The following is a 27,705-nucleotide window of genomic DNA, read 5'->3' as shown; positions in this document are numbered from 1 at the left end:
GTACCCCCCTTATCCTTTTCTGACTAACTCGTACGGGTCTAGGGCATAAGTGCTCTGGGCCATTTTATAGGCAATACCAACCTCTACCTCTGGTATAATGGTCGATGTGGAGAATCTCTTAGTTTGGCCAGCCGGCAATAGTTCAGTTCGAATTCGTTGTATCCGGGATACCATATCCCCCCTTTGAACCCTCTACTGACAAACTCGTACGGGTCTAGGGCATAAGTGCTCTGGGCCATTTTAAAGGCAATACCAACCTCTACCTCTGGTATCATTGCCCACGTGGAGAATCTCTTCGTTTGGCCAGCCGGTAATAGTTCATTTTCGAATTTGTGATATACCAGGGTTCCCCCTTATCCTTTTCTGACTAACTCGTACGGGTCTAGTGCATAAGTGCTATGGGCCATTTTAGAGGCAATACCAACCTCTACCTCTGGTATAATGGTCGATGTGGCGAATATCTTAGTTTGGTCAGCCGGCAATAGTTCATTTTAGAATTTGTGATATACCAGGGTACCCCCCTTATCCTTTCCAGACTAACTCGTACGGGTCTAGGGCATAAGTGCTCTGGACCATTTTATAGGCAATACAAACCTCTACCTCTGGTATGATGGTCGATGTGGAGAATCTCTTAGTTTGGACAGCCGGCAATAGTTCATTTTCGAATTTGTGATATACCAGGGTACCCCCCTTATCCTTTTCTGACTAACTCGTACGGGTCTAGGGCATAAGTGCTATGAGCCATTTTATAGGCAATACCAACCTCTACCTCTGGTATAATGGTCGATGTGGAGAATCTCTTAGTTTGGCCAGCCGGCAATAGTTCAGTTCGAATTCGTTGTATCCGGGATACCATATCCCCCCTTTGAACCCTCTACTGACAAACTCGTACGGGTCTAGGGTATAAGTGCTATGGGCCATTTTAAAGGCAATAATAACCTCTTCCTCTGGTATCATTGCCCACGTGGAGAATCTCTTCGTTTGGCCAGCCGGCAATAGTTCATTTTCGAATTTGTGATATACCAGGGTACCCCCCCTTATCCTTTTCTGACTAACTCGTACGGGTCTAGGGCATAAGTGCTCTGGGCCATTTTAGAGGCAATACCATCCTCTACCTCTGGTATAATGGTCGATGTGGAAAATCTCTTAGTTTGGCCAGCCGGCAATAGTGCAGTTCGAATTCGTTGTATCCGGGATACCATATCCCCCTTTTGAACCCTCTACTGACAAACTCGTACGGGTCTAGGGTATAAGTGCTCTGGGCCATTTTAAAGGCAATAAGGACCTATTCCTCTGGTATCATTGCCCACGTGGAGAATCTCTTCGTTTGGCCAGCCGGCAATAGTTTATTTTCGAATTTGTGATATACCAGGGTTCCCCCTTATCCTTTTTTGACTAACTCGTACGGGTCTAGTGCATAAGTGCTATGGGCAATTTTAGAGGCAATACCAACCTCTACCTCTGGTATAATGGTCGATGTGGCGAATACCTTAGTTTGGTCAGCCGGCAATAGTTCATTTTAGAATTTGTGATATACCAGGGTACCCCCCTTATCCTTTCCAGACTAACTCGTACGGGTCTAGGGCATAAGTGCTCTGGACCATTTTATAGGCAATACAAACCTCTACCTCTGGTATGATGGTCGATGTGGAGAATCTCTTAGTTTGGCCAGCCGGCAATAGTTCATTTTCGAATTTGTGATATACCAGGGTACCCCCCTTATCCTTTTCTGACTAACTCGTACGGGTCTAGGGCATAAGTGCTATGGGCCATTTTATAGGCAATACCAACCTCTACCTCTGGTATAATGGTCGATGTGGAGAATCTCTTAGTTTGGCCAGCCGGCAATAGTTCAGTTCGAATTCGTTGTATCCGGGATACCATATCCCCCCTTTGAACCCTCTACTGACAAACTCGTACGGGTCTAGGGCATAAGTGCTCTGGGCCATTTTAAAGGCAATACCAACCTCTACCTCTGGTATCATTGCCCACGTGGAGAATCTCTTCGTTTGGCCAGCCGGTAATAGTTCATTTTCGAATTTGTGATATACCAGGGTTCCCCCTTATCCTTTTCTGACTAACTCGTACGGGTCTAGTGCATAAGTGCTATGGGCCATTTTAGAGGCAATACCAACCTCTACCTCTGGTATAATGGTCGATGTGGCGAATATCTTAGTTTGGTCAGCCGGCAATAGTTCATTTTAGAATTTGTGATATACCAGGGTACCCCCCTTATCCTTTCCAGACTAACTCGTACGGGTCTAGGGCATAAGTGCTCTGGACCATTTTATAGGCAATACAAACCTCTACCTCTGGTATGATGGTCGATGTGGAGAATCTCTTAGTTTGGACAGCCGGCAATAGTTCATTTTCGAATTTGTGATATACCAGGGTACCCCCCTTATCCTTTTCTGACTAACTCGTACGGGTCTAGGGCATAAGTGCTATGGGCCATTTTATAGGCAATACCAACCTCTACCTCTGGTATAATGGTCGATGTGGAGAATCTCTTAGTTTGGCCAGCCGGCAATAGTTCAGTTCGAATTCGTTGTATCCGGGATACCATATCCCCCCTTTGAACCCTCTACTGACAAACTCGTACGGGTCTAGGGTATAAGTGCTATGGGCCATTTTAAAGGCAATAATAACCTCTTCCTCTGGTATCATTGCCCACGTGGAGAATCTCTTCGTTTGGCCAGCCGGCAATAGTTCATTTTCGAATTTGTGATATACCAGGGTACCCCCCCTTATCCTTTTCTGACTAACTCGTACGGGTCTAGGGCATAAGTGCTCTGGGCCATTTTAGAGGCAATACCATCCTCTACCTCTGGTATAATGGTCGATGTGGAAAATCTCTTAGTTTGGCCAGCCGGCAATAGTGCAGTTCGAATTCGTTGTATCCGGGATACCATATCCCCCTTTTGAACCCTCTACTGACAAACTCGTACGGGTCTAGGGTATAAGTGCTCTGGGCCATTTTAAAGGCAATAAGGACCTATTCCTCTGGTATAATTGCCCACGTGGAGAATCTCTTCGTTTGGCCAGCCGGCAATAGTTTATTTTCGAATTTGTGATATACCAGGGTTCCCCCTTATCCTTTTTTGACTAACTCGTACGGGTCTAGTGCATAAGTGCTATGGGCAATTTTAGAGGCAATACCAACCTCTACCTCTGGTATAATGGTCGATGTGGCGAATACCTTAGTTTGGTCAGCCGGCAATAGTTCATTTTAGAATTTGTGATATACCAGGGTACCCCCCTTATCCTTTCCAGACTAACTCGTACGGGTCTAGGGCATAAGTGCTCTGGACCATTTTATAGGCAATACAAACCTCTACCTCTGGTATGATGGTCGATGTGGAGAATCTCTTAGTTTGGCCAGCCGGCAATAGTTCATTTTCGAATTTGTGATATACCAGGGTACCCCCCTTATCCTTTTCTGACTAACTCGTACGGGTCTAGGGCATAAGTGCTATGGGCCATTTTATAGGCAATACCAACCTCTACCTCTGGTATAATGGTCGATGTGGAGAATCTCTTAGTTTGGCCAGCCGGCAATAGTTCAGTTCGAATTCGTTGTATCCGGGATACCATATCCCCCCTTTGAACCCTCTACTGACAAACTCGTACGGGTCTAGGGCATAAGTGCTCTGGGCCATTTTAAAGGCAATACCAACCTCTACCTCTGGTATCATTGCCCACGTGGAGAATCTCTTCGTTTGGCCAGCCGGTAATAGTTCATTTTCGAATTTGTGATATACCAGGGTTCCCCCTTATCCTTTTCTGACTAACTCGTACGGGTCTAGTGCATAAGTGCTATGGGCCATTTTAGAGGCAATACCAACCTCTACCTCTGGTATAATGGTCGATGTGGCGAATATCTTAGTTTGGTCAGCCGGCAATAGTTCATTTTAGAATTTGTGATATACCAGGGTACCCCCCTTATCCTTTCCAGACTAACTCGTACGGGTCTAGGGCATAAGTGCTCTGGACCATTTTATAGGCAATACAAACCTCTACCTCTGGTATGATGGTCGATATGGAGAATCTCTTAGTTTGGACAGCCGGCAATAGTTCATTTTCGAATTTGTGATATACCAGGGTACCCCCCTTATCCTTTTCTGACTAACTCGTACGGGTCTAGGGCATAAGTGCTATGGGCCATTTTATAGGCAATACCAACCTCTACCTCTGGTATAATGGTCGATGTGGAGAATCTCTTAGTTTGGCCAGCCGGCAATAGTTCAGTTCGAATTCGTTGTATCCGGGATACCATATCCCCCCTTTGAACCCTCTACTGACAAACTCGTACGGGTCTAGGGTATAAGTGCTATGGGCCATTTTAAAGGCAATAATAACCTCTTCCTCTGGTATCATTGCCCACGTGGAGAATCTCTTCGTTTGGCCAGCCGGCAATAGTTCATTTTCGAATTTGTGATATACCAGGGTACCCCCCCTTATCCTTTTCTGACTAACTCGTACGGGTCTAGGGCATAAGTGCTCTGGGCCATTTTAGAGGCAATACCATCCTCTACCTCTGGTATAATGGTCGATGTGGAAAATCTCTTAGTTTGGCCAGCCGGCAATAGTGCAGTTCGAATTCGTTGTATCCGGGATACCATATCCCCCTTTTGAACCCTCTACTGACAAACTCGTACGGGTCTAGGGTATAAGTGCTCTGGGCCATTTTAAAGGCAATAAGGACCTATTCCTCTGGTATCATTGCCCACGTGGAGAATCTCTTCGTTTGGCCAGCCGGCAATAGTTTATTTTCGAATTTGTGATATACCAGGGTTCCCCCTTATCCTTTTTTGACTAACTCGTACGGGTCTAGTGCATAAGTGCTATGGGCAATTTTAGAGGCAATACCAACCTCTACCTCTGGTATAATGGTCGATGTGGCGAATACCTTAGTTTGGTCAGCCGGCAATAGTTCATTTTAGAATTTGTGATATACCAGGGTACCCCCCTTATCCTTTCCAGACTAACTCGTACGGGTCTAGGGCATAAGTGCTCTGGACCATTTTATAGGCAATACAAACCTCTACCTCTGGTATGATGGTCGATGTGGAGAATCTCTTAGTTTGGCCAGCCGGCAATAGTTCATTTTCGAATTTGTGATATACCAGGGTACCCACCTTATCCTTTTCTGACTAACTCGTACGGGTCTAGGGCATAAGTGCTATGGGCCATTTTATAGGCAATACCAACCTCTACCTCTGGTATAATGGTCGATGTGGAGAATCTCTTAGTTTGGCCAGCCGGCAATAGTTCAGTTCGAATTCGTTGTATCCGGGATACCATATCCCCCCTTTGAACCCTCTACTGACAAACTCGTACGGGTCTAGGGCATAAGTGCTCTGGGCCATTTTAAAGGCAATACCAACCTCTACCTCTGGTATCATTGCCCACGTGGAGAATCTCTTCGTTTGGCCAGCCGGTAATAGTTCATTTTCGAATTTGTGATATACCAGGGTTCCCCCTTATCCTTTTCTGACTAACTCGTACGGGTCTAGTGCATAAGTGCTATGGGCCATTTTAGAGGCAATACCAACCTCTACCTCTGGTATAATGGTCGATGTGGCGAATATCTTAGTTTGGTCAGCCGGCAATAGTTCATTTTAGAATTTGTGATATACCAGGGTACCCCCCTTATCCTTTCCAGACTAACTCGTACGGGTCTAGGGCATAAGTGCTCTGGACCATTTTATAGGCAATACAAACCTCTACCTCTGGTATGATGGTCGATGTGGAGAATCTCTTAGTTTGGACAGCCGGCAATAGTTCATTTTCGAATTTGTGATATACCAGGGTACCCCCCTTATCCTTTTCTGACTAACTCGTACGGGTCTAGGGCATAAGTGCTATGGGCCATTTTATAGGCAATACCAACCTCTACCTCTGGTATAATGGTCGATGTGGAGAATCTCTTAGTTTGGCCAGCCGGCAATAGTTCAGTTCGAATTCGTTGTATCCGGGATACCATATCCCCCCTTTGAACCCTCTACTGACAAACTCGTACGGGTCTAGGGTATAAGTGCTATGGGCCATTTTAAAGGCAATAATAACCTCTTCCTCTGGTATCATTGCCCACGTGGAGAATCTCTTCGTTTGGCCAGCCGGCAATAGTTCATTTTCGAATTTGTGATATACCAGGGTACCCCCCCTTATCCTTTTCTGACTAACTCGTACGGGTCTAGGGCATAAGTGCTCTGGGCCATTTTAGAGGCAATACCATCCTCTACCTCTGGTATAATGGTCGATGTGGAAAATCTCTTAGTTTGGCCAGCCGGCAATAGTGCAGTTCGAATTCGTTGTATCCGGGATACCATATCCCCCTTTTGAACCCTCTACTGACAAACTCGTACGGGTCTAGGGTATAAGTGCTCTGGGCCATTTTAAAGGCAATAAGGACCTATTCCTCTGGTATCATTGCCCACGTGGAGAATCTCTTCGTTTGGCCAGCCGGCAATAGTTTATTTTCGAATTTGTGATATACCAGGGTTCCCCCTTATCCTTTTTTGACTAACTCGTACGGGTCTAGTGCATAAGTGCTATGGGCAATTTTAGAGGCAATACCAACCTCTACCTCTGGTATAATGGTCGATGTGGCGAATACCTTAGTTTGGTCAGCCGGCAATAGTTCATTTTAGAATTTGTGATATACCAGGGTACCCCCCTTATCCTTTCCAGACTAACTCGTACGGGTCTAGGGCATAAGTGCTCTGGACCATTTTATAGGCAATACAAACCTCTACCTCTGGTATGATGGTCGATGTGGAGAATCTCTTAGTTTGGCCAGCCGGCAATAGTTCATTTTCGAATTTGTGATATACCAGGGTACCCACCTTATCCTTTTCTGACTAACTCGTACGGGTCTAGGGCATAAGTGCTATGGGCCATTTTATAGGCAATACCAACCTCTACCTCTGGTATAATGGTCGATGTGGAGAATCTCTTAGTTTGGCCAGCCGGCAATAGTTCAGTTCGAATTCGTTGTATCCGGGATACCATATCCCCCCTTTGAACCCTCTACTGACAAACTCGTACGGGTCTAGGGCATAAGTGCTATGGGCCATTTTAGAGGCAATACCAACCTCTACCTCTGGTATAATGGTCGATGTGGAGAATCTCTTAGTTTGGCCAGGCGGCAATAGTTCAGTTCGAATATGTTGTATCCGGGATACCATATCCCCCCTTTGAACCCTCTACTGACAAACTCGTACGGGTCTAGGGTATAAGTGCTATGAGCCATTTTAAAGGCAATAAGTATCTCTTCTTCTGGTATCATTGCCCACGTGGAGAATCTTTTCGTTTGGCCAGCCGGCAATAGTTCGTTTTCGAATTTGTGATATACCAGGGTACCCCCCTTATCCTTTTCTGACTAACTCGTACGGGTCTAGGGCATAAGTGCTATGGGCCATTTTAGAGGCAATACCAACCTCTACCTCTGGTATAATGGTCGATGTGGAGAATCTCTTAGTTTGGCCAGCCGGCAATAGTTCAGTTCGAATTCGTTGTATCCGGGATACCATATCCCCCCTTTGAACCCTCTACTGACAAACTCGTGCGGGTCTAGGGTATAAGTGCTATGGGCCATTTTAAAGGCAATAAGTACCTCTTCTTCTGGTATCATTGCCCACGTGGAGAATCTCTTCGTTTAGCCAGCCGGCAATAGTTCATTTTCGAATTTGTGATATACCAGGGTACCCCCCTTATCCTTTTCTGACTAACTCGTACGGGTCTAGGGCATAAGTGCTATGGGCCATTTTAGAGGCAATACCAACCTCTACCTCTGGTATAATGGTCGATGTGGAGAATCTCTTAGTTTGGCCAGCCGGCAATAGTTCAGTTCGAATTCGTTGTATCCGGGATACCATATCCACCCTTTGAACCCTCTACTGACAAACTCGTACGGGTCTAGGGTATAAGTGCTATGGGCCATTTTAAAGGCAATAAGTACCTCTTCCTCTGGTATCATTGCCCACGTGGAGAATCTCTTCGTTTGGCCAGCCGGCAATAGTTCATTTTCGAATTTTTGATATACCAGGGTACCCCCCTTATCCTTTTCTGACCAACTCGTACGGGTCTAGGGCATAAGTGCTATGGGCCATTTTAGAGGCAATTAAATGGACTGGTAATGTTGAGATTAAAGACTCTTATTGATCTCCGTAATTTTGAAGAATTATGTCATTGAAATAGTAATTGACAGTTTCTATTTTTCTGTTTATTATATTCCTTCAATAAACTATGTTTCTTGTTTTTCTGATCTTTTTAATTGTGTGATACTATCGTATGTATTGTATATTTTAGTTTTAGAATTGGACTATATTTGTAGACAACGAACAGATTATGGAATGCCCATATGACAATTAATTCCATTTAATTACCCTATATTTAATCATCTTGTTTTAATTACTATAGTTTACATTGATTCAATAATAACAACATTTTAATGTTCATAATTGTTTTGTGTTGTGTGAGGCAATGCAATTAAACTTTTCATTTACTTTCATTTTAAATGACGCGGACCTTGCAGAAGACACCTATTGGCTTACTATTTCCTAATTACTTTATATTGCTATAAATAGCATAACCATAATGGATATTAACAGCAAAAGTTATTTTATTGTCACAATCTAATAACTACCCAAATCATTTCATCGAACGCGGTTTTGATCTTATGAATATTATTGACGGCTAGCCTCATGAATATTAACGCCGGCTAGATCCACACTAGTGTTTTTTTCCGTTGAAGTAATAGGAGAAATAAAGGTAATATCGAAATAAAAAAAAGAAATTTATTACAGAAATCGCTAAAATTTTACAATAATTTAGTTTAAGTACAGCTTATATGGAAATTATATTAAAAAAGATAGGTCACCGATGAGTTGAAAAAGATATTTCAATTTTAGAGCCAAAAAATTGCATTTTTCCACCAAAGGGAGATAATTTGGAACTTTTTCAATGATGTATACATTTTGAAAGTCATCTGGGGCCAACACGAATTGATTGTTTTGAATTATTTTTGTACCATATGATAAAGTAACAACTACAAAAGGAAATAAATAAAATTTGTAATGAAAAACAAATGTTTGATTTTTTTTCTGAAATTTTTTTACCCTCGAGCCTCCTTAATTGTTTTTGAGTTTAGTATGACGTCTATTTTCACTGAACTAGTACACAATTGTTTAGGGTCCAATCGGAGGACAACCTCCGGGTACGGGATTTTCTCGCTGCGTTTAAGACCAATTGGTGGCCTTCGGCTGTTATCGACTCATTGGTCGTGTTGTTGTCTCTTGGACACAATTCTTATTTCCATTATCGATTCTAATCCTATTGAATTAAGATTGTCTAGCTGAAATTTACTGTTGTAAGCTAAAGATTCAGTTATCAAACAATAATGATAAAAACATTTTGATGGTAATGAAATTTTATTCCAATAAGTGCACATGTATCAAACGATAACTCTTGCATGTCAACAACCAAACATTCATATAATACAAATTAGTAGTATAACTGATCAAACTATATAACAGTTCATAAAACATTGTGTATAGATGTGTCACTTTAATAAAGCATACATCAATGAATAGGTGTTAATATAAATGAATGCAACCAGTATGTCTTTTGATACTCATTATTACCGCTAAGTATATGAACAGTTCACACTAATGATCATGAATGATACAACATTCTACTCTGTCAGATTTTCGAAGTCCTTTTCCCTTGCCAGAATTCTACGACTAGTTTAGTTGTTCATGTATATGTAGGATAAGACAGCAAGGACACATTCAAATTATTCTTCTTATGTTAATTGACAATTGTCTCCTTATGGTCATGTTAGGGTATATGGAATCCCATTGTAGTTTACTGTCAGTACCAAATTTCATGGTTCAAATTTGATACTTTGTTTGGCACTAGGACAAACTAAGAGATGTTCGTATAGCATTGTCTGTAACTTTGCCTTTTCTGCACGGAGAGTCCTAATTTCATATGATTTCTGTGTGTTGTCTGCTTCCAGTTCTTGTATTTTCTACAATGATAAATTTAGTGAAAAGCTACAAATCTGATGATATATTTATTTGATATTTACTTTTATATAGGTGTAATATATCGTCACAAATTGTTACGAATTTTTCAAAATAATCATTACTTAATAATAAAAATACTAATTTAACCATTTTAACAAATATTTACTATTCTGTTATTTACAATTCTATCGATATTTAAAATGTGTTTAAATACAATTTCATAAACCCAAATTTTAGTTTTATCAAAGGCAAATCTTTCTTTTTTTCAAATACAATTTAAAAGAATCTACTGATATAATCATAAGCATATTAGTATTTTCTATCTGAGTTAGCTTTTTGAAGCATCCGTCCTGTCAGCCTCTTGAGGTAGTTTTAAAAAAAATGTTGTGTTAACGTTGTCCTTATGTTTTTGTATGTGTTTTTTGTTTTTGTTTGATTGTAATATATAGTACCTTATTTTATGGAGTGCGCTGACATATGCTTTGCCTGTTGCCCAATGCAATTCAATTTGTTTGAAAAAAAAACATTTTAACCTACCTTGCAAAGTGATGTAGAATTAGTTTTCTTTCTATCCCGAAATCTTTGTGCTGCTAATCTATTTTGTTCACGACGTTTAACAATTTTATCCTGCTCTTCCTCTGTTAGCTGAAACAAAGAATTTGAAATTCAATGACAATTTTTAAATAATAAAAAAAACCTCTTTCTTTGCAGTGTGTTGGTGCCTTTAAGGCTGAAGATTTTCGTTTCCAACATCCGCATATGGTATGCCTTCCTTTGTCGCTTATTCTTTATTATGATTGTTTTATAATCTGAATTCGTAAATGTTAGATATCTTAATTTAAAATATTTTTATCTTGTAGTACTGAAGGAATTTAGTGATGATTCCAACGGTCTGAAAATTCCATATTTTTTATCGTCAGTCTTCCAAAAAATTAAGGCAACAGAAGATAACCGATGTTCCAATACCATAAATAAACAAATAAAACCAATGGATTAACAAACAAAAACTAAACCCGCCTGTCAGTTAAACTGATAAATTGCGTACAATGTGTTTTATGAAATTTAACTATTAATCCCATTAAAATACAAATAATGTGTCCAAGCTGTGTACTACAATCTTACAACACTTCGCCCAACTTTCTGGTTTTGGTAATTATGAAATTTCAGTCTTCAAAATTTTGATGGTTGATATTCATCTCACAAAACCAGTTGATCCCAAAATGGCATTTAAACAGTGGAAATAAGAATGCCGCGTTTTCGGATCTGTAATTTAATCATTTTTTATAACTATTATTAACCTACCTCATGTTTTGTTTCTTCTGGAAATTCTACTTTCATTTCGTGTTGTCCCTTGGCTAATCGTCTTGACTGTATTGTACATTTTAGCTCTTCCTTTATCAGTGGCGCCATGTCACCAGTTTCCAATGCTAGAAGTGTTGCATCTACCAAATTGGTGCTGCCGTTTGCCATTTTCATAAGTATATTATCTTCCAAATCACATATATAAGAATTATCCAGCATTTTATAAAACTGTAATAAAAACATAAATTTCTATAAAGTGCTAGCAGATATGATCATGTATTCTTTCTAAAAATAAATGTTAAAACGCATCTTCTTTATTTGAATATACATAGCTTTAAATTGACAATACAGTATATCACTTTTTTGAGTTTATACTGCGTATACTTATTTCATAATTATCAGCCCTTCTTATTACAATTTTAACTCCTTATATACGATTACGACTTTACCTTTTATTAGCGTTCACATTACGTCATGTCTATTTTTAAAATTTTGCTTACTCAGGAAAAAAAACCGCATGCGCATATAACTGACTTTTATTTAAATTGGTATATGTAACCTACTTTTTTTTAATCTAGAGCCGACACTATGGTTTATTTATAAATCTAGAAGGAAAGGTTACTTTTCAGATACCTTTAACAAGATTGTAAATCAAGTCAAACGTTTTGATAACGTATTTAGTAAAATTTCAAAATTACGTCATATCTTAATATATTCATTTCCACTTACGCAGCATTTTTCAAGCGTATGCGCAGACCAAATTATATATTAAAGGGTTAATTGATATTCACGTGGAATCCATGTCACGTGTTCGAGATATTAGTTAATGACGCCAAAAAATCTACTTGAATTTTTGCTGATTCCAAATATCAAAACAAAACGAAAGTATCTCAAACGATAATATCGTACAATCATAGATGTAATTACAATGTTCTTCAAATGGTTGTGGATTTTTTCCCCATATCACCTCAATAGTCAGTACATCGATACTGACATGGTTTATAAAATACCTTTCTTAATTTTGCCGTTAAGTTTGAAACTCTCAAGAAACTAAGGTACTAACTCCTCCAGGGTAAATTGAACTTATAGTGTAGATTGTGTATACATCCTATTTAGGTTTTATCGTTCCTGGTGAAGGTGTATACAGAAAAGCGCTTTGAACTAACCAAATTTATTTTATTGCCTAATCTGATCATTGTGAACAGAGTATTTCTCAAAGTATGCTTATTTTTAATTAATGTTTTATAAGTGAACTCAAATTATGGAAATGTACACTAGTATTTTGTTAAGTTCGAAATATAAAGGTAATAAAAGGACGTATGTACTGAAACAAGCATGTTTGGTCTCTGGTGGATAGTTGTCTCGATGACAATCATACCAAATATCTAAATCATCTCTAATCTCTGTAGTATGACAAGTGCTTTTTTAAGATGCAAGTTTGGTAAGAATTGTCTCCTATATGAACTACAAAACGGAAAATGGTATCATTGGTAAAATTTTGATTTTGGTTTATATTGACAAATGTGTTGCGTAAAATAATTTATCGGATCCTTCTTTTAAGCATACTCTGACTTGACGGAAAATGGAAGACCGATCTTTTTGTGGGGTTGGTAACTGTATCAGCGGGTATCAACGCCTCATTATACTTTTGTTTAAGTCTTGACTATGTATGACTTATATATACAACAGTAATTGCAAAAGTAAAGTATCATCCTGTATCATACATGTTATCTATATCATATTACATAAAGTAAGAAAATGTGATGTATTCCTTCGGTTTATCCAAACACCTGAATATTATTCGAAGTGCCATATATCTATACAGTTCGTTACATATTATATAACCCAAGAACGCACATTTCATATGAATTAAGGCATTCAGTCTAGTTATGCTAAACAACATATATATAGGTACATATACACCCCGCTTGTGCAATTCATGCATGTCATCATATTCAATATACTAGTAGTGTAACAAATATTTGAAGCATTGTTTTTTTTTTTTTTTTTTTTTTAAAGATGAGTAAATAAAGTTAACTTACATTCTTCTGCGGTTTCTGATGAAATCACCACTAATGTGTTAAGTGTGTATATATGCGGCACTGTATTTGTGTATTATGTGTTGATGAACTTGAGAATCGCTGTGTGAATAATGCACATGTCGTCCAAATGATCCTGAGACAATGATCATACCTTTTTATATATTTGAAAATATTCATACTCATAAGTATATTGATGACGATAGAGAAATATATACCCCCCTCTTTTTCCGTCTTTAATGTATATATAATTAAAAGCTCCTAAAAGTAACTGTATACTAATTTGTATTTCCGATTAGAAAGTAGTAAATATTACATTTTTCAATTGATAATGGTATTTGGTAATACACACTTACATTGTTTCTTTTGAACATAAGCTTTGAAATAGGTCTGGATCGTTTGAAATTACGCCAACTTGTGTAATACGTAATTTAACGTCCATTTTTATATCATTGGGTGAGGATTCCCATGGAAAACACCTATTCTAAAAATAACTTATCGATTGGATTGTTTATTTAGACTTGTTTTAGAATGGCATACTGGCCAAAACAGGCAGTGAAGACATTCTATAAATCAAAATTGAAAATAGCATTTCCGAAAGTAAGCCTCTTCGATAGATAATTCAAATTTCACTTGGCTGTCAGATATCTGCCAAAAATTCATTGATCTATAAACACTATGACCTACAGAACAAATATTGAACCTCGAAAATCATGATCGTGACAGCGACACTGGGTTAAATGTGATGAAAAATAAAAGTCAGTCCGCAAGAAATCGTCCTGCTTCCCCAAGAACATCAAATGGTCATCCCATTCAATTTCTCAAATAAATAATCTGGTTGTTAGTATGTATTTTAATGGAAGTAAACGCATAACACCACACGAAAGAATCAAAAATCAAAATAAAACATCTGGGTCATTATTATAAAATGTCTTTAAAAAAAACCGAAAAATTGTGTGTGTGTGTGCGCGCAATTTTTATTTTATTAAGTTTCGAAGACTCCAAAACTCTATAAAGCAAATTTAAGTCATTTGTAAGAAAACAAACAAAATGTCTGATGTGAATTTTTAGTAGTATCATAAATCTAATATATGGTAGTATCATGTATGTTTCTCTCCTTGTATTTCATACATAATCATCAAAGCTATGAACAATATAATTATCTGGTACAGCATAGTTTGAAATATACGGAAGCCGATAAGGGCCATTAAAAAAAAAATTATGTCGTAATTTCGACATAACATGTCGTAATTTCGACATAACATGTCGTAATTACAACATCACTTTGTCGTGATTTCGACATAATATGTCGTTATAACGACATCGCTATGTCATAATTTCGACATAACATGTGGAAATAACGACATCGCTATATCATTATAACAACCTTAGCCTTGTTACGTTATGAGCATTGAAACAATATGGGAAACAACATTTTCATCTTTATTTTAAGAACCACTTATCAGAATCGAATCAAACTTGATATACGTGTGCACTATAAGGTCCTATTCAAGTGTTGTAACTTATAGTTACAAATTGGTTAAAAGACATGACCGCCAATGGACTTTAAAAATGTTCAAAATATTCTTCTCAAGAACACTAAAATGACTGAGTTTAAACTTAGTATAAATATACATTGTGTACCTAGTATATGATGTCTTTTAAAAGAGCTGTTGCGTTTGACATGATCCGAAATTAAATATGGCCGCCAGTGAGGACAAAGTTTGTATCATCAAAACCCTATTGTAAACATATTCATTTTCTTTTTGAGAATGATAAACTCTGAATTCAATCAAGCTTGATTGATATTAAAGTTATTGACTCTATATGTCTGCACATGATAGAACTTTATTTCATAATCAAGTCGAATAGGACCCTTATAAATGGGGAACAATTCAGGCTCCTTGGAGCCTCTATTATATTTGGCATGTATGTAGCAAGAAGGTGTGTTTAGTACTGGAAGGGTTATGTGTGGTTTTGCAATTGCTTGTCGTCCGTCATAGTCTGTAGTTACCATTTATTTTTATTTCTAGTTATTCTACTATTGCCTTGACTAAGTATCGGTCGCCATATTGTTGGTTGCCGGTCATAATCGGCGGACGCCAAGTGATGATAATACAAGCAGCTATCCAAAAAAATGTTTAAGAGGACAAAACTCTGATAGGACGCAAACGGATCATTCTGAAATGTTCGGTATTGGTCCATTTTGTCATGATGAACCCTCGACAGATTTGGGATAAATGTAACGGTTTTCGAGATATTATCAAAAAAAATAATGTGTGCCCATTATATCTTATTTTTCAAGTTAGTAACAGCCGCTGTGCTTTTAAGGAGTAAAAATCGACGAACGCCCGTCTGTAAAGAAAAGATTTAATACGAAAAAATCAAACTAACTTTCAAAGAATTTTGCACAGTATAGTTTCGAAGGAGAGTAAAAATACACTTACGGCAGACGACGACGGACAACAAGCGATAGCAATCGCTCGCATACCACTTCGGATACTAGACACAACTTCCATAGGTGATAGGCGAAGGTCAGGGGATCCATTAGGTTCGAGTATTAGGGGTCCAAAGTTTAACATAGGCTCCAATGGAAAAAGCTTTGAAAATCTTCTCCATAAGAACTATTAGGCCATGTTGGACCAATCTTAGAGAATGAATGATCCTTATATAATGCGGAGTAAATATAAAAAAGGATATGATTGCCAATGAGACAACTCTCCATAAGAAACCAAATTTCACAGAAATTAACAATTATAGGTCACCGTACAGCCTTCAACAATGATCACACCTCATACCGCATGGTCAGCTATAAAAGGCCCCGAAATGACAAATGTAATATAATATAAACGAGAAAAACTAGCAGCCTATTGTATGTACAGAAATAAACGAAACATAAATATGTAAAACATAAACAAACGACAACCACTGAATTACAGGCTCCTGACTTGGGATAGACACATACATAAATAATGTGTTGAGGTTAAACATGTTAGCGGGATCCCAACCCTCCCCCAAGTTTGTAGGAATAGTTGTCCTGGCCATGGGAACAGTGGTTAAAATAACTTGGGGTACACAGTTTTAATAGGGCTTCAATGGGGATGACGCTTGAAGAATTTCATTAAGAACTATCAATAGCAATGCAGTTATAATTTGCATCAAGCCTCAGTAGTACATTAAGGTTCAAGTGTGTACAAATGAAGGTACAGAGATAGATCTGTGGGTCTGAGCACTATGAGTCCAAAGTCTAACATAGTCTTTATTGGGAAAAGCTTAAAATTCATCTTATTCACAACCTGCAATGGAAATGCAGGACTTCATTATTTACACAAATCTGTACATGCCTAACATATTTAGAGGCTCCAAGGAGCGTGAATTGCTCCCCATTCAACTGGGTCTAATTTGACTTGATTATAAATAAAGTTCTAGTATGTGCAAGTGAATAACTTTAATTAAGCTTGATTGCATAGAGTGTTCATTATTCTCAAAAAGAAAAGATGAATTTGTTTACGCTACAAACTTTGCCTTTACTGACGACCATTTTGAAATTCCTATCGCCTCAAAAAGTGAAAAGATAAACTATAAGGTTGTCGATATTATCACATAGCGGTTAGGAGTCTGTAATTCAGTGGTTGTCATTTGTTGCTGTGTTACATATTCGTTTTTCGGTATTTGTTAATACATTATTAAAACCATCTTTTTTACTCGTTTGAATTAAATTGTTAAACAGCTGTCATTTCGGGGACTCTCCCGCTCTGGTATCTTTCGTCCCTCTTTTATAGCTGACTATACGGGGGGATTTTCTCATTATTGAAGGATTATGATGACCTATAGTTGTTAATTTCTGTGTCATTTAGTCTCTTGGCAATCATAATGCATATTCTTTTATATATATAGCGATGTCGTTAAACGACATAGTGATGTCGTAATTACGACATGCTATGTCGAAATTACGACATAGCGATGTCGTTATTACGACATGCTATGTCGTAATTACGACATAATTTTTTTTTTAATGGCCCTTGTCGGCTTCCGTAGAAATACGACGACTAGATTTCATCATTAATTGTAGTAACTTGTCAGTTCAGCTATTTTTTAAATTATTTTTTTTATTTATTTCTGTTGTTTTGTGGGACTGTTGTTGGTTTTCTTATCTTTTTTTTCTCTCCATGATTTTGTATGTTTCTCTTCTCTTTATGTTCTTCCATTGTATATCCCGCCTTTTTTTTCTATCCTATAAGAATGGCTTAATTTTGTTTATGCTAGAGATTTGGAAGAAAAAAAGTGTCAATTAATTAAGACCAGAAAGATCGGACTTTTGATAGTTTTTTTCACTAGAATTAAAGCTATGTACCAGATACATGTAGTATATAAACTGATCAAATTATCTGTTTACGCAGAATTTTCGAAGTCGAATTAAAAAAAAATTATTGATGAAAGCCACCCAACTCATCAACAAAAAGAAATTTTTTTATAAATATTTTACAGTTTATTGAATGATCTTATGTCTCATCATGCATTTATTTGACTTTACATTTAAAAATAAGAAGATGTGATATGATTTCCAATGAGAAAACTATATCCACCAGATTTCACTGGACAAGGATGTGAAATACTATAGGTCACGGTATGGGTATCAACACAAACAATTCCCATAATGCATAGTAAGCTATTAAAGTTCCAAACATGGAAATTTTTAATCATTCCAAAGGACGACGACGATGGGTTTTTTTTCTAACGACCTTGACTACCATTGAGAGTCTTGCACGGTCGGTCAAATAAGGAGAAACCTAACGGCGTGATTTAGGCTGAAAATTTACCCTTTTAAGAGATAATCTACATGAACTTTGAACATGTTTAATTAGATTGATAATTTTTGTCTTTTGAACGTAAATAATGAGGCGTGACAAAGGTGTAGTCTAAGGTAGAACGTCAAATGCAGCTTAGAGTTGAAAAGGAAAAAGATGGCAATGTTAAGACAAAAGATTCGTAATAAGTCGTTGTCAAAAATATATAATGTTCAAGAAATTCTTCACTTTCGATTTTTCCAAATGACTTTCGAAAAATCTTACAAGTCAATACGTCATTATAAAAATAGAAATGAAATATCTGACCTGGTTCCAATTTTTATTTGCACTTTTGGTCAAACGGAGTTTCCCAGAACTGCAAAACAACCACAAGGAGACTTGAGTATATAAAAATAGTCATCCCAGAAATTTTCAACAAAACCCATGCTATGAGTTGCGTATGTGTCTCGGATGTATAAATACACAGCCACGCCTGAAAAATAAGGACATTGAATCCGATGCCTATAGTTTACAGTTAGTGTGTACTCTCGAATCGTTATTGTCCCTAGGAACAACCATGCAACCCCTATCCAACGATTCCTTTATTTTAAAAGGCAGTCTAAATTCTCACTGTCTATCGGGTACTTCTTTACAGACCCATGTACCTTTTGGATTTAATGAGGTACTCGTACCACATCTTCTTATAATGTTAGCCGAATTATAAGTTCAAATGTTTCAACTATTGTAATGTTTTGTTAGAAACATTCCACTAAATAATAGTACACCAAGGACAATTTTTATGCATTTTTTTGTAAAAAAAACCCAAAATTATGCTATTATCCAACCATGATATTTTATAATATTTGAAATTTCATGCTGTTAGAATTTGCATACTTATCCATTAAGTTTTGCGAAAAAACATCACCTTTTTGTAGAACTTCAATATTTGAAATCCAAATATGCACCACCGTCTCTTTCTTCCAATCTTTACTCTTCCGCGTGATGTTATTTGTGCAGTAGTTGCACCTTTCGTTCTTTACTTCCATTCAACCGTTTTGATTTCATTTTAGGTAGCTTCTTTTATGTTTTAGAAACAGAAAAAAAAACTTCATTATAAATCTACAAAACTTGTTCCGAATAGTCTAAGAGCATACACACCGTATACAATTATTATATTTCGTTACTTTAATATACTAAAATTGGGATCTCTGCTTGATCGGTTCTGACTTATTATAAACAAACTAACTAATGCATGTGTATTTAACCGATATTACGGTTTTAGTCTATTGTACATTTTAAAGGGCAATGAAAAAAGGACCTTAACCTTTACAACATACTTCTTAGCTACAATGTTTATATATTGATCTAAATTTCTCGTCTATTTATCATAATACTTTACGATCAATATTAGTTTTCTCTCATAAAAAAATGGAACTATGTCATATCCATATAAGGTGCCCGGGACTAAATATCCATATCCAGGGTTATCTGTTAAATGTCCATATATAGCGTTCAAGTCTACTGTGAGCTTTATATATTATCTCACATACTAATACATGTACCCTTTAATGTCCAAATATGGTTTAGTTGTACAAATCACCACCTAATTCCTAAAGAAAAGCAACAATCCATAGCAAATATATATTAATATCAACAAAGAAATGAGTCAAGTTAAAATGTATTTGCTGATATAATTTTCATGTTGTACAAAATGTGTTTTATACACAAGAGTTGTCCGTTTACATAAAGCAGAAAAAATGAAAATGCCAGACCTATTAAGATGGACAAACTTGCAAATATTATTGATTAACATAGCGTAAACGATATCAAATACATGTAGCACGGGTCCGCCGCCTGCTTCATAAAAAAACTGTATATTTTACATGGTAAAACGAACGGTTAATTGCATCTTCGAATTTATGCACGTTCTTTTGGTACATGAAATTTGGAATTTGTCGGTCAATTCCATTTTTCGTATATAAGGACAACGTTTTATTTCATTCGTCCTAACGTTAAAGTCACAGTGCTGCCATGCCAAGGTTGGACCCTGCATGCTTGTCGAGATATCGTCATCGGCTGTCTCCTGGCTGGAGAGTGACCCAAAGTGAGGTAGAGCTGAAAATAATAACAAGAGGACGATTTCGTGTCTCTGGAATAAATAATAACAGGCTGGCTGAACTAAGGACCAACAGAGGAGCGGAAGACCTCGCATAAGGACTCCTGGACAAGATCATTACATCCGGGTATTTCATCCACGGAACCATTGTCGCAACAGCCACTGCAGTTGGGATACCAGGATGGAGAAGAATCGGCTCAAAAACACTCCATGATAAGAAATCATCACTTGACAAAAATAGGAAACTGTTTTTGTTTAAGCATATAAAAACTGAAAATAAACCAGAATTTCATTTGACTTAGTACCTTAATCTTGATACAAGAAAACTTATTCATGCAATTTTAGAATTGTTGGTCATTCCATTGCTATTAAAACTGGAAGATATAGGCCACGCTCTCAAATACCTTTTTATTAGTGCAAAGTTCTGGATAATGAATCCAATTTCTTTTATGATGTAATGTGAATAATCAATAATGATTTAAAACATATAAAACAGAAGATGTGGTATGATTGCAAATGAGACAACATTCCACGAGATCAAATGACACAGAAATTAACAACTATAGGTCACCGTACGACCTTGAACTAAGAGCAAAGCCCATATCCAATAGTCAGCTATAAAAGGCCTGAAATGACAAATGCAAAACAAAGCAAAAGAGAAAACTAACGGCCTAATTTATTTACAAAAAATAAACGATAACAAATATGTAGTACATCAACAAACGACAAACAGTGATTTACAGGCTCATACATACAGAATGTGGAGAGCTTAAACATGTTATCGGGATCGCAACCCTTTCCTAATCTGGGACAGTAGTTTAACAGTTCAACATAAGGACGAACTATAACCAGATGCTCCGCAGGGCGCAGCTTTATACGACCGCAAAGGTTGAACCCTGAACGGTTGGGGCAAGTATGGACACAACATTCAAGCTGGATTCAGCTCTAAATTTGGATTGTGATTAAATAGTTGACACAGCATAGGTTTCTGACACATAATGAATGTGGTCTAATGAACTTAAAATTTTTGTTTTGCCTTTGAGCAATACACTATGCTGTTGAATATTAATCCTCTCAAATAAATGTATGAAGAATTTTTTTTTTATTTATGAAATCTGAAATGAGAAAAATTTAACCCCACCCCCAATTTTTTTTTCACCCCCCCCCCCCCCCCCCCCTTTCTCTTATTCCAAAACTGATCTCAATTCAAATTTCTAATGGAGTTTGCAACAATAACTATTCATTTAAATACATCATAAAATATTAAAATGTAAAAAAGGTGCTTGTTATCACTGAACTTGGTAAAGATTGTTTTAATTTATCAGTTGGTAGTAAAAGTGAATATACATTGTATATTGTATAAAACAATGATTTAAGTTGATTCAACTACTATTCTGGACAAAGAAAGATAACTCCAATTTTCGAAAATTTCTTGCTATTGCACAATATTGTGCAATTAGATATTTCTTGCTATTGCGCAATACTGTGCAATTGAAAATGCTTGCTAATTGAAGATTTCTTGCTATTGCGCAATACTGTGCAATTGAAAATTTCTTACTATTGCACAATATTGTGGTGTCTGTTATGGTGCAAAAACCAAGAAAAATGCTTATTTGGGCCCCTTTTTGGCCCCTAATTCCTAAAATTTTGGGACCAAAACTCCCAAAATCAATCCCAATTAAAATATTGTTTATCAATGTTTTTAAAATCTTTTTTATCGTATTTCCTGTCTATTTGTATTACGTTTATTGTAATTGTTATGTATGTATTCAACCCCTAGGGGTATAAATGTGCATTTTATTAACAAATGAATAAATGTTTTTAACGTTGGCATTATTATTTCTTTGTTTTCTAGCAATGTGCAGTTTACTATCCATATCCATTTACTGAAAAATCCTAATATACATGTAATTGTTATGCCTTTGACCCATTCAGGGTGTAATTTGTAGCCCCAGATATTACGAAATGTTTAATCAAAATATGTTTTAACATGAATTTGTTAAAAAATTTAAGAAGATTTTGAAATGATTCACAGATTAATAGCTTATTGTCCAAAATGGTAAAATCATATTCAAATATGTAAAATTACCGCAGGTTGTGTAATCCGCGGATCAACGAAAACACCTATATTTATAAATAACCAGTTTATTTATAAGTAAAATTATATGTATAAATAGAACAAATCCCATTGGACAAATATACAGGTATAGTATAAAAGATTATAAACATTCTATGATTAATATTTTCTGATACAACTATAACAAAGTGTTTAGTAGTGTAAGATATTTTACAGAACAATTTACCCTTTTCATAAAACTTGCGAATTAAACGATGCTATTGAAGACAACCATACCACATATTAATGTGTATTCTACATGTTCGATTCAGCCTGCATTATCATTTTAAAGTGATATTCATATTCATCTAGTGTGTGTGTGTGTGTGGGGGGGGGGGGGGGGGGCAATATTAACTGAACTAGTTTCACCCTACGGTACCTTTGCATGCACCTGTCCATGCGAATGTGCTTATATATAGTCTTTGAATATTATACAGACGGACAGATTGGAGGAAAGAAAGTCTAGCTGTCACAGACCCTTAATTTTAAAAGATAAAAGATTAGTTATAACAAAAGTAAAATACAGATCACCTCTACGTATTTGTTGTTATTTAACTATATAATGATATATGTTTGTTGACAATGCATGCATATCAGCGTGAAACAAACATGAATCAATAAATATATCAAATAATTGGTTTGTTCAACAAATAGGATTTTTGAGTTGGGAGAATATAATATTTAACTCGATTTTATTATATCAAATATTCATTTTTAGCACGTCATCTTAGTTCTTTTATCATATGTTAACATAGTTAGTATTTTAGGGTCTGGATCATTCTTGTCTGTACATTAGTGTACTTTACTGAACAATATTAGTGATTTGTTGGAACAATATATTGTCATTACATGAAATCTTTCAGATATCAGATCGTAGTATTCCGAGGTATTCCGATTAAATGTGTTGGGAGAAGATGAACTCATCAATAACTTATACACAGTCACTACGCTATACATAGTATTGAAGATACAACCTTCTTATATTTTGTCTTTATTAAATTTTATTCATTTGTAACGTATTATGAATATGCTATAATGTGATAAAGTTCAGCATCATACTTTACGTCACAATATCAAATTCAACCATACTGGTAATTTGCTGATATTATTTCATCATCCGATATATGATGAAACGGTAACCAAGCAACATTACTTGACCACTAAATAAAAAAAAAGAAAAAAAACCCAACATACGATATTTAATGATTATAATTGACGTGGTTATCTTGGATTTGTCTTAAGTGAGTCAATAATATCCATATGATTATATCCTGAACTGAATAAATCATCTTTTTTCGTTTAAAGGTTTATTTTTTATGGCTTAAATGGTGGTATAGATAACACGTATACGTGCTCTAGGCTTCGGGCTTAGTGTAAGGATGACAATGATATTGTATTTGATTCTTCGCTTTGTAGATGTTTTCGTACATAATGTAGATTTGTTTGTAGATCAAACGATATGAACATGTTTTCGCTATTTTTACTTTACTAAACCTGCTTCTTTTACTCAAGTGACCTGTCTGGTACGAATGTGTGCACAAGACTTAAAGATACTTGACATAAAATTGAGAATGGAAATGGGGAATGTGTCAAAGAGACAACAACCCGACCAAATAAAAAACAACAGCAGAGGGTCACCAACAGGTCTTCAATGTAGCGAGAAATTCCCGCACCCGGAGGCGTCCTTCAGCTGGCCCCTAAACAAATATATACTAGTCCAGTGATAATAAACGCCATACTAATTTCCAAATTGTACACAAGAAACTAAAATTAAAATAATACAAGACTAACAAAGGCCAGAGGCTCCTGACTTGGGACAGACGCAAAAATGAGGCGGGGTTAAACATGTTTGTGAGATCTCAACCCTCCCCCTATACCTCTAACCAATGTAGTAAAGTAAACGCATAACAATACGCATGTAATGCTTCTTTTACTCAGGTGACCAGTCTGGTACGAATGTGTGCACAAGACTTAAAGATACTTGACATGTATGCTTCTTTTACTCAAGTGACCGGTCTGGTACGAATGTGTGCACAAGACTTAAAGATACTTGACATGTATGTTTCTTTTACTCAAGTGACCAGTCTGGTACGAATGTGTGCACAAGACTTAAAGATACTTGACATGTATGTTTCTTTTCCTCAAGTGATCGGTCTGGTACGAATGTGAGCACAAGACTTAAAGATACTTGACATGTATGCTTCTTTTTCTCAAGTGATCGGTCTGGTACGAAAGTGAGCACAAGACTTAAAGATACTTGACATGTATTTTTCTTTTCCTCAAGTGATCGGTCTGGTACGAATGTGAGCACAAGACTTAAAGATACTTGATATGTATGTTTCTTTTCCTCAAGTGATCGGTCTGGTACGAATGTGTGCACAAGACTTAAAGATACTTGACATGTATGTTTAATTTCTTTTACTCAAGTGACCAGTCTGGTACGAATGTGTGCACAAGACTTAAAGATACTTGACATGTATGTTTCTTTTACTCAGGTGACCGGTCTGGTACGAATGTGTGCACAAGACTTAAAGATACTTGACATGTATGCTTCGTTTACTCAAGTGACCAGTCTGGTACGAATTTGTGCACAAGACTTAAAGATACTTGACATGTATGCTTCTTTTCCTCAAGTGACCAGTCTGGTACGAATGTGTGCACAAGACTTAAAGATACTTGACATGTATGCTTCTTTTACTCAAGTGACCGGTCTGGTACGAATGTGTGCACAAGACTTAAAGATACTTGACATGTATGCTTCTTTTACTCAAGTGATCGGTCTGGTACGAATGTGAGCACAAGACTTAAAGATACTTGACATGTATGTTTCTTTTCCTCAAGTGATCGGTCTGGTACGAATGTGAGCACAAGACTTAAAGATACTTGACATGTATGTTTCTTTTCCTCAAGTGATCGGTCTGGTACGAATGTGTGCACAAGACTTAAAGATATACTTGACATGTATGCTTCTTTTACTCAAGTGACTAGTTTGGTACGAATGTATGCACAAGACTTAAAGATACTTGACATGTATGCTTCTTTTACTCAAGTGACTAGTTTGGTACGAATGTATGCACAAGACTTAAAGATACTTGACATGTATGCTTCTTTTACTCAAGTGACCGGTCTGGTACGAATGTGTGCACAAGACTTAAAGATACTTGACATGTATGCTTCTTTTACTCAAGTGATCGGTCTGGTACGAATGTGAGCACAAGACTTAAAGATACTTGACATGTATGTTTCTTTTCCTCAAGTGATCGGTCTGGTACGAATGTGAGCACAAGACTTAAAGATACTTGACATGTATGTTTCTTTTCCTCAAGTGATCGGTCTGGTACGAATGTGTGCACAAGACTTAAAGATATACTTGACATGTATGCTTCTTTTACTCAAGTGACTAGTTTGGTACGAATGTATGCACAAGACTTAAAGATACTTGACATGTATGCTTCTTTTACTCAAGTGACTAGTTTGGTACGAATGTATGCACAAGACTTAAAGATACTTGACATGTATGCTTCTTTTACTCAAGTGACCGGTCTGGTACGAATGGGTGCACACGACTTAAAGATACTTGACATGTATGCTTCTGTTTTCTGTTTTCAACCCTGTATCCCATTGGCCATGTGAAAAAATTTATATTGGTTTGTATAAACATTGAACGACAAAAATATATGACGAATAAATTTTCTGACGACAGACACGCGAAATTTCAACGGATGAGACTGTCGTACAAAGTGAGAGGTTTGGCGTTATAAAACTATGTTTAATCCACCATTTTTTACATTTGAAAATGCCTGTAACAAGTCAGGAATATGACAGTTGTTTGTCCATTCGTTTTTATGTGTTTTGTGATTTGATTTTGCCATGTGATTAGGGACTTTCCGATTTGATTTTCCTCTGAGTTTAGTATTTTTGTTATTTTTATTTTTTTACATGTGTCTATGAAACGCAAAGGTTTGGAATACGATGTCCAAGGTTATCAGGTTATATTTTATTTTCATTCTACGCACACATAAAAATTAAACAAATTCAAGAGATGCTCGTTTAGCTATAACAAATAAGTTAGGACCCTTCTTGAAAAAGTCATTAGAAATGAGGGCATGGGACTCTTAACAGCTTGTTTGTTGTTATAAATTTTGATGCTGTTGTTATTGTGATTGTTTAATATGTATATATATATATGTTTATTGTGTTTATTGTGTTAATATATGTTGGTCACAAACTGTAAAGTTTATATGACAATAAAATATTTGATTTGATTTGATTTGTAATTGATGTTCTGTGTTCACGTCCGGTGCAATTGGCTTTTTGTGTGAGAATGTCAGGATCTCTACTTTCAATGTAACCATATAGTTTACAAAGCTTTCAAAGGTGGGTGTTTTAGTAAGTTCCTGCCTGAGTTTTATTGAACCCATTACGAGTTGCTGGTCTTTATAGAATATTCGTTTCTCAGATGATAGCGGATATAGAATTGAGAATGGAAATGGGGAATGTGTCAAAGGGACACCAAACCGACCATAAAACAGACAACAACATACATGTATTTCGTACAACTGCAATCCTGTCCCTATTCCCCAATGTAACCTACATAATTTGACTTATAACTGGGTTTGTACTAAGTAAACATGAGCTACACGACGGGTACTACATACAGAGCACCTGAGGTCACTCTCGGTTTTTGGTGGGGGTTCGTGTTGCTAAGAATTCAGTTTTTTTATGTTATGTAGTAGGTGCTTTTCTTTTTGTGTTGTTTTTTGTTTGTTTCAGTCATGGTGTTGTCAGTTTATTTTCGACTTGTGAACGTCCCTCTAGTATCTTTCGCCTCTCTTTCTTGATTCTCTTTCCTCTCAAACTAGTCGTCGAAGATTTTGTAGAATCTTTCAAAATGAAGAACAACAATATACGTTTCAAAATGAAGAACCACAACACATGAGTTCCTTATTCTGATAAGTGGTTATTTCGGTTACTATGAGTGATATGTAAAAAAAAGACTGATTATTCTTTCCCTGTGGCTGCAGAATAGAATTTCCCAGGATGCATTCCATACATAAATTCATTCGCTTAAGATAAAACGAAGCTAACCAATATTTCACACTTGAAGAATGGTAAATGTAAAACCATGGAATGTGTCTGATAGACATCCATGCATTCCAAATCTTGAATTCTTAGTTCCTTTATTTTGTTTTATTTGGCTTGACTGATGTAATACATCACAGAATAAACAGTTTCCAAGTGATTTTGCCTTTGTCTATCTATGGAGTTTCTGATTCTCCATTTTTGTGAAATCATTAGTTTTCTATTACCT

The 27,705-nt window shown here is 36.6% G+C and overlaps 1 protein-coding gene across 2 annotated transcripts; it reads right to left on the bottom strand.

Annotated features, from left to right (window-relative positions):
* Nucleotides 1-9,415: 9,415 nt before the first annotated feature.
* Nucleotides 9,416-13,816, bottom strand: LOC139514776 (basic leucine zipper transcriptional factor ATF-like 3). 2 transcript variants are annotated; one of them, XM_071304406.1, is made up of 4 exons: nucleotides 13,732-13,816; nucleotides 11,337-11,564; nucleotides 10,572-10,679; nucleotides 9,416-10,036 (listed from the first exon to the last, which is right to left on the bottom strand). In XM_071304406.1, exons 1-4 carry the CDS (start codon nucleotides 13,747-13,749, stop codon nucleotides 9,890-9,892), a joined length of 501 nt encoding a protein of 166 aa, XP_071160507.1. In that variant the 5' UTR covers nucleotides 13,750-13,816; the 3' UTR covers nucleotides 9,416-9,889. The 2 variants fall into 2 exon arrangements, with proteins under 2 accessions (XP_071160507.1, XP_071160508.1); XM_071304407.1 differs by lacking the exon at nucleotides 13,732-13,816 and adding an exon at nucleotides 13,379-13,503.
* Nucleotides 13,817-27,705: the final 13,889 nt, after the last annotated feature.

Source organism: Mytilus edulis, chromosome 3 (assembly GCF_963676685.1).
Source record: "Mytilus edulis chromosome 3, xbMytEdul2.2, whole genome shotgun sequence".
NCBI lineage: Eukaryota > Metazoa > Mollusca > Bivalvia > Mytilida > Mytilidae > Mytilus > Mytilus edulis.
Note: the sequence above shows the minus strand (reverse complement) of the source record. Positions and strands in the feature narration are given on the sequence as shown.

Coding starts and splice junctions, on each gene's coding strand:
- LOC139514776 (XM_071304406.1), bottom strand. Junction 10,680..11,336: donor CAGAAGAAACAAAACATGAG/GTAGGTTAATAA, acceptor TCTTTGTTTCAG/CTAACAGAGGAAGAGCAGGA. Junction 10,037..10,571: donor ATTCTACATCACTTTGCAAG/GTAGGTTAAAAT, acceptor TTATCATTGTAG/AAAATACAAGAACTGGAAGC.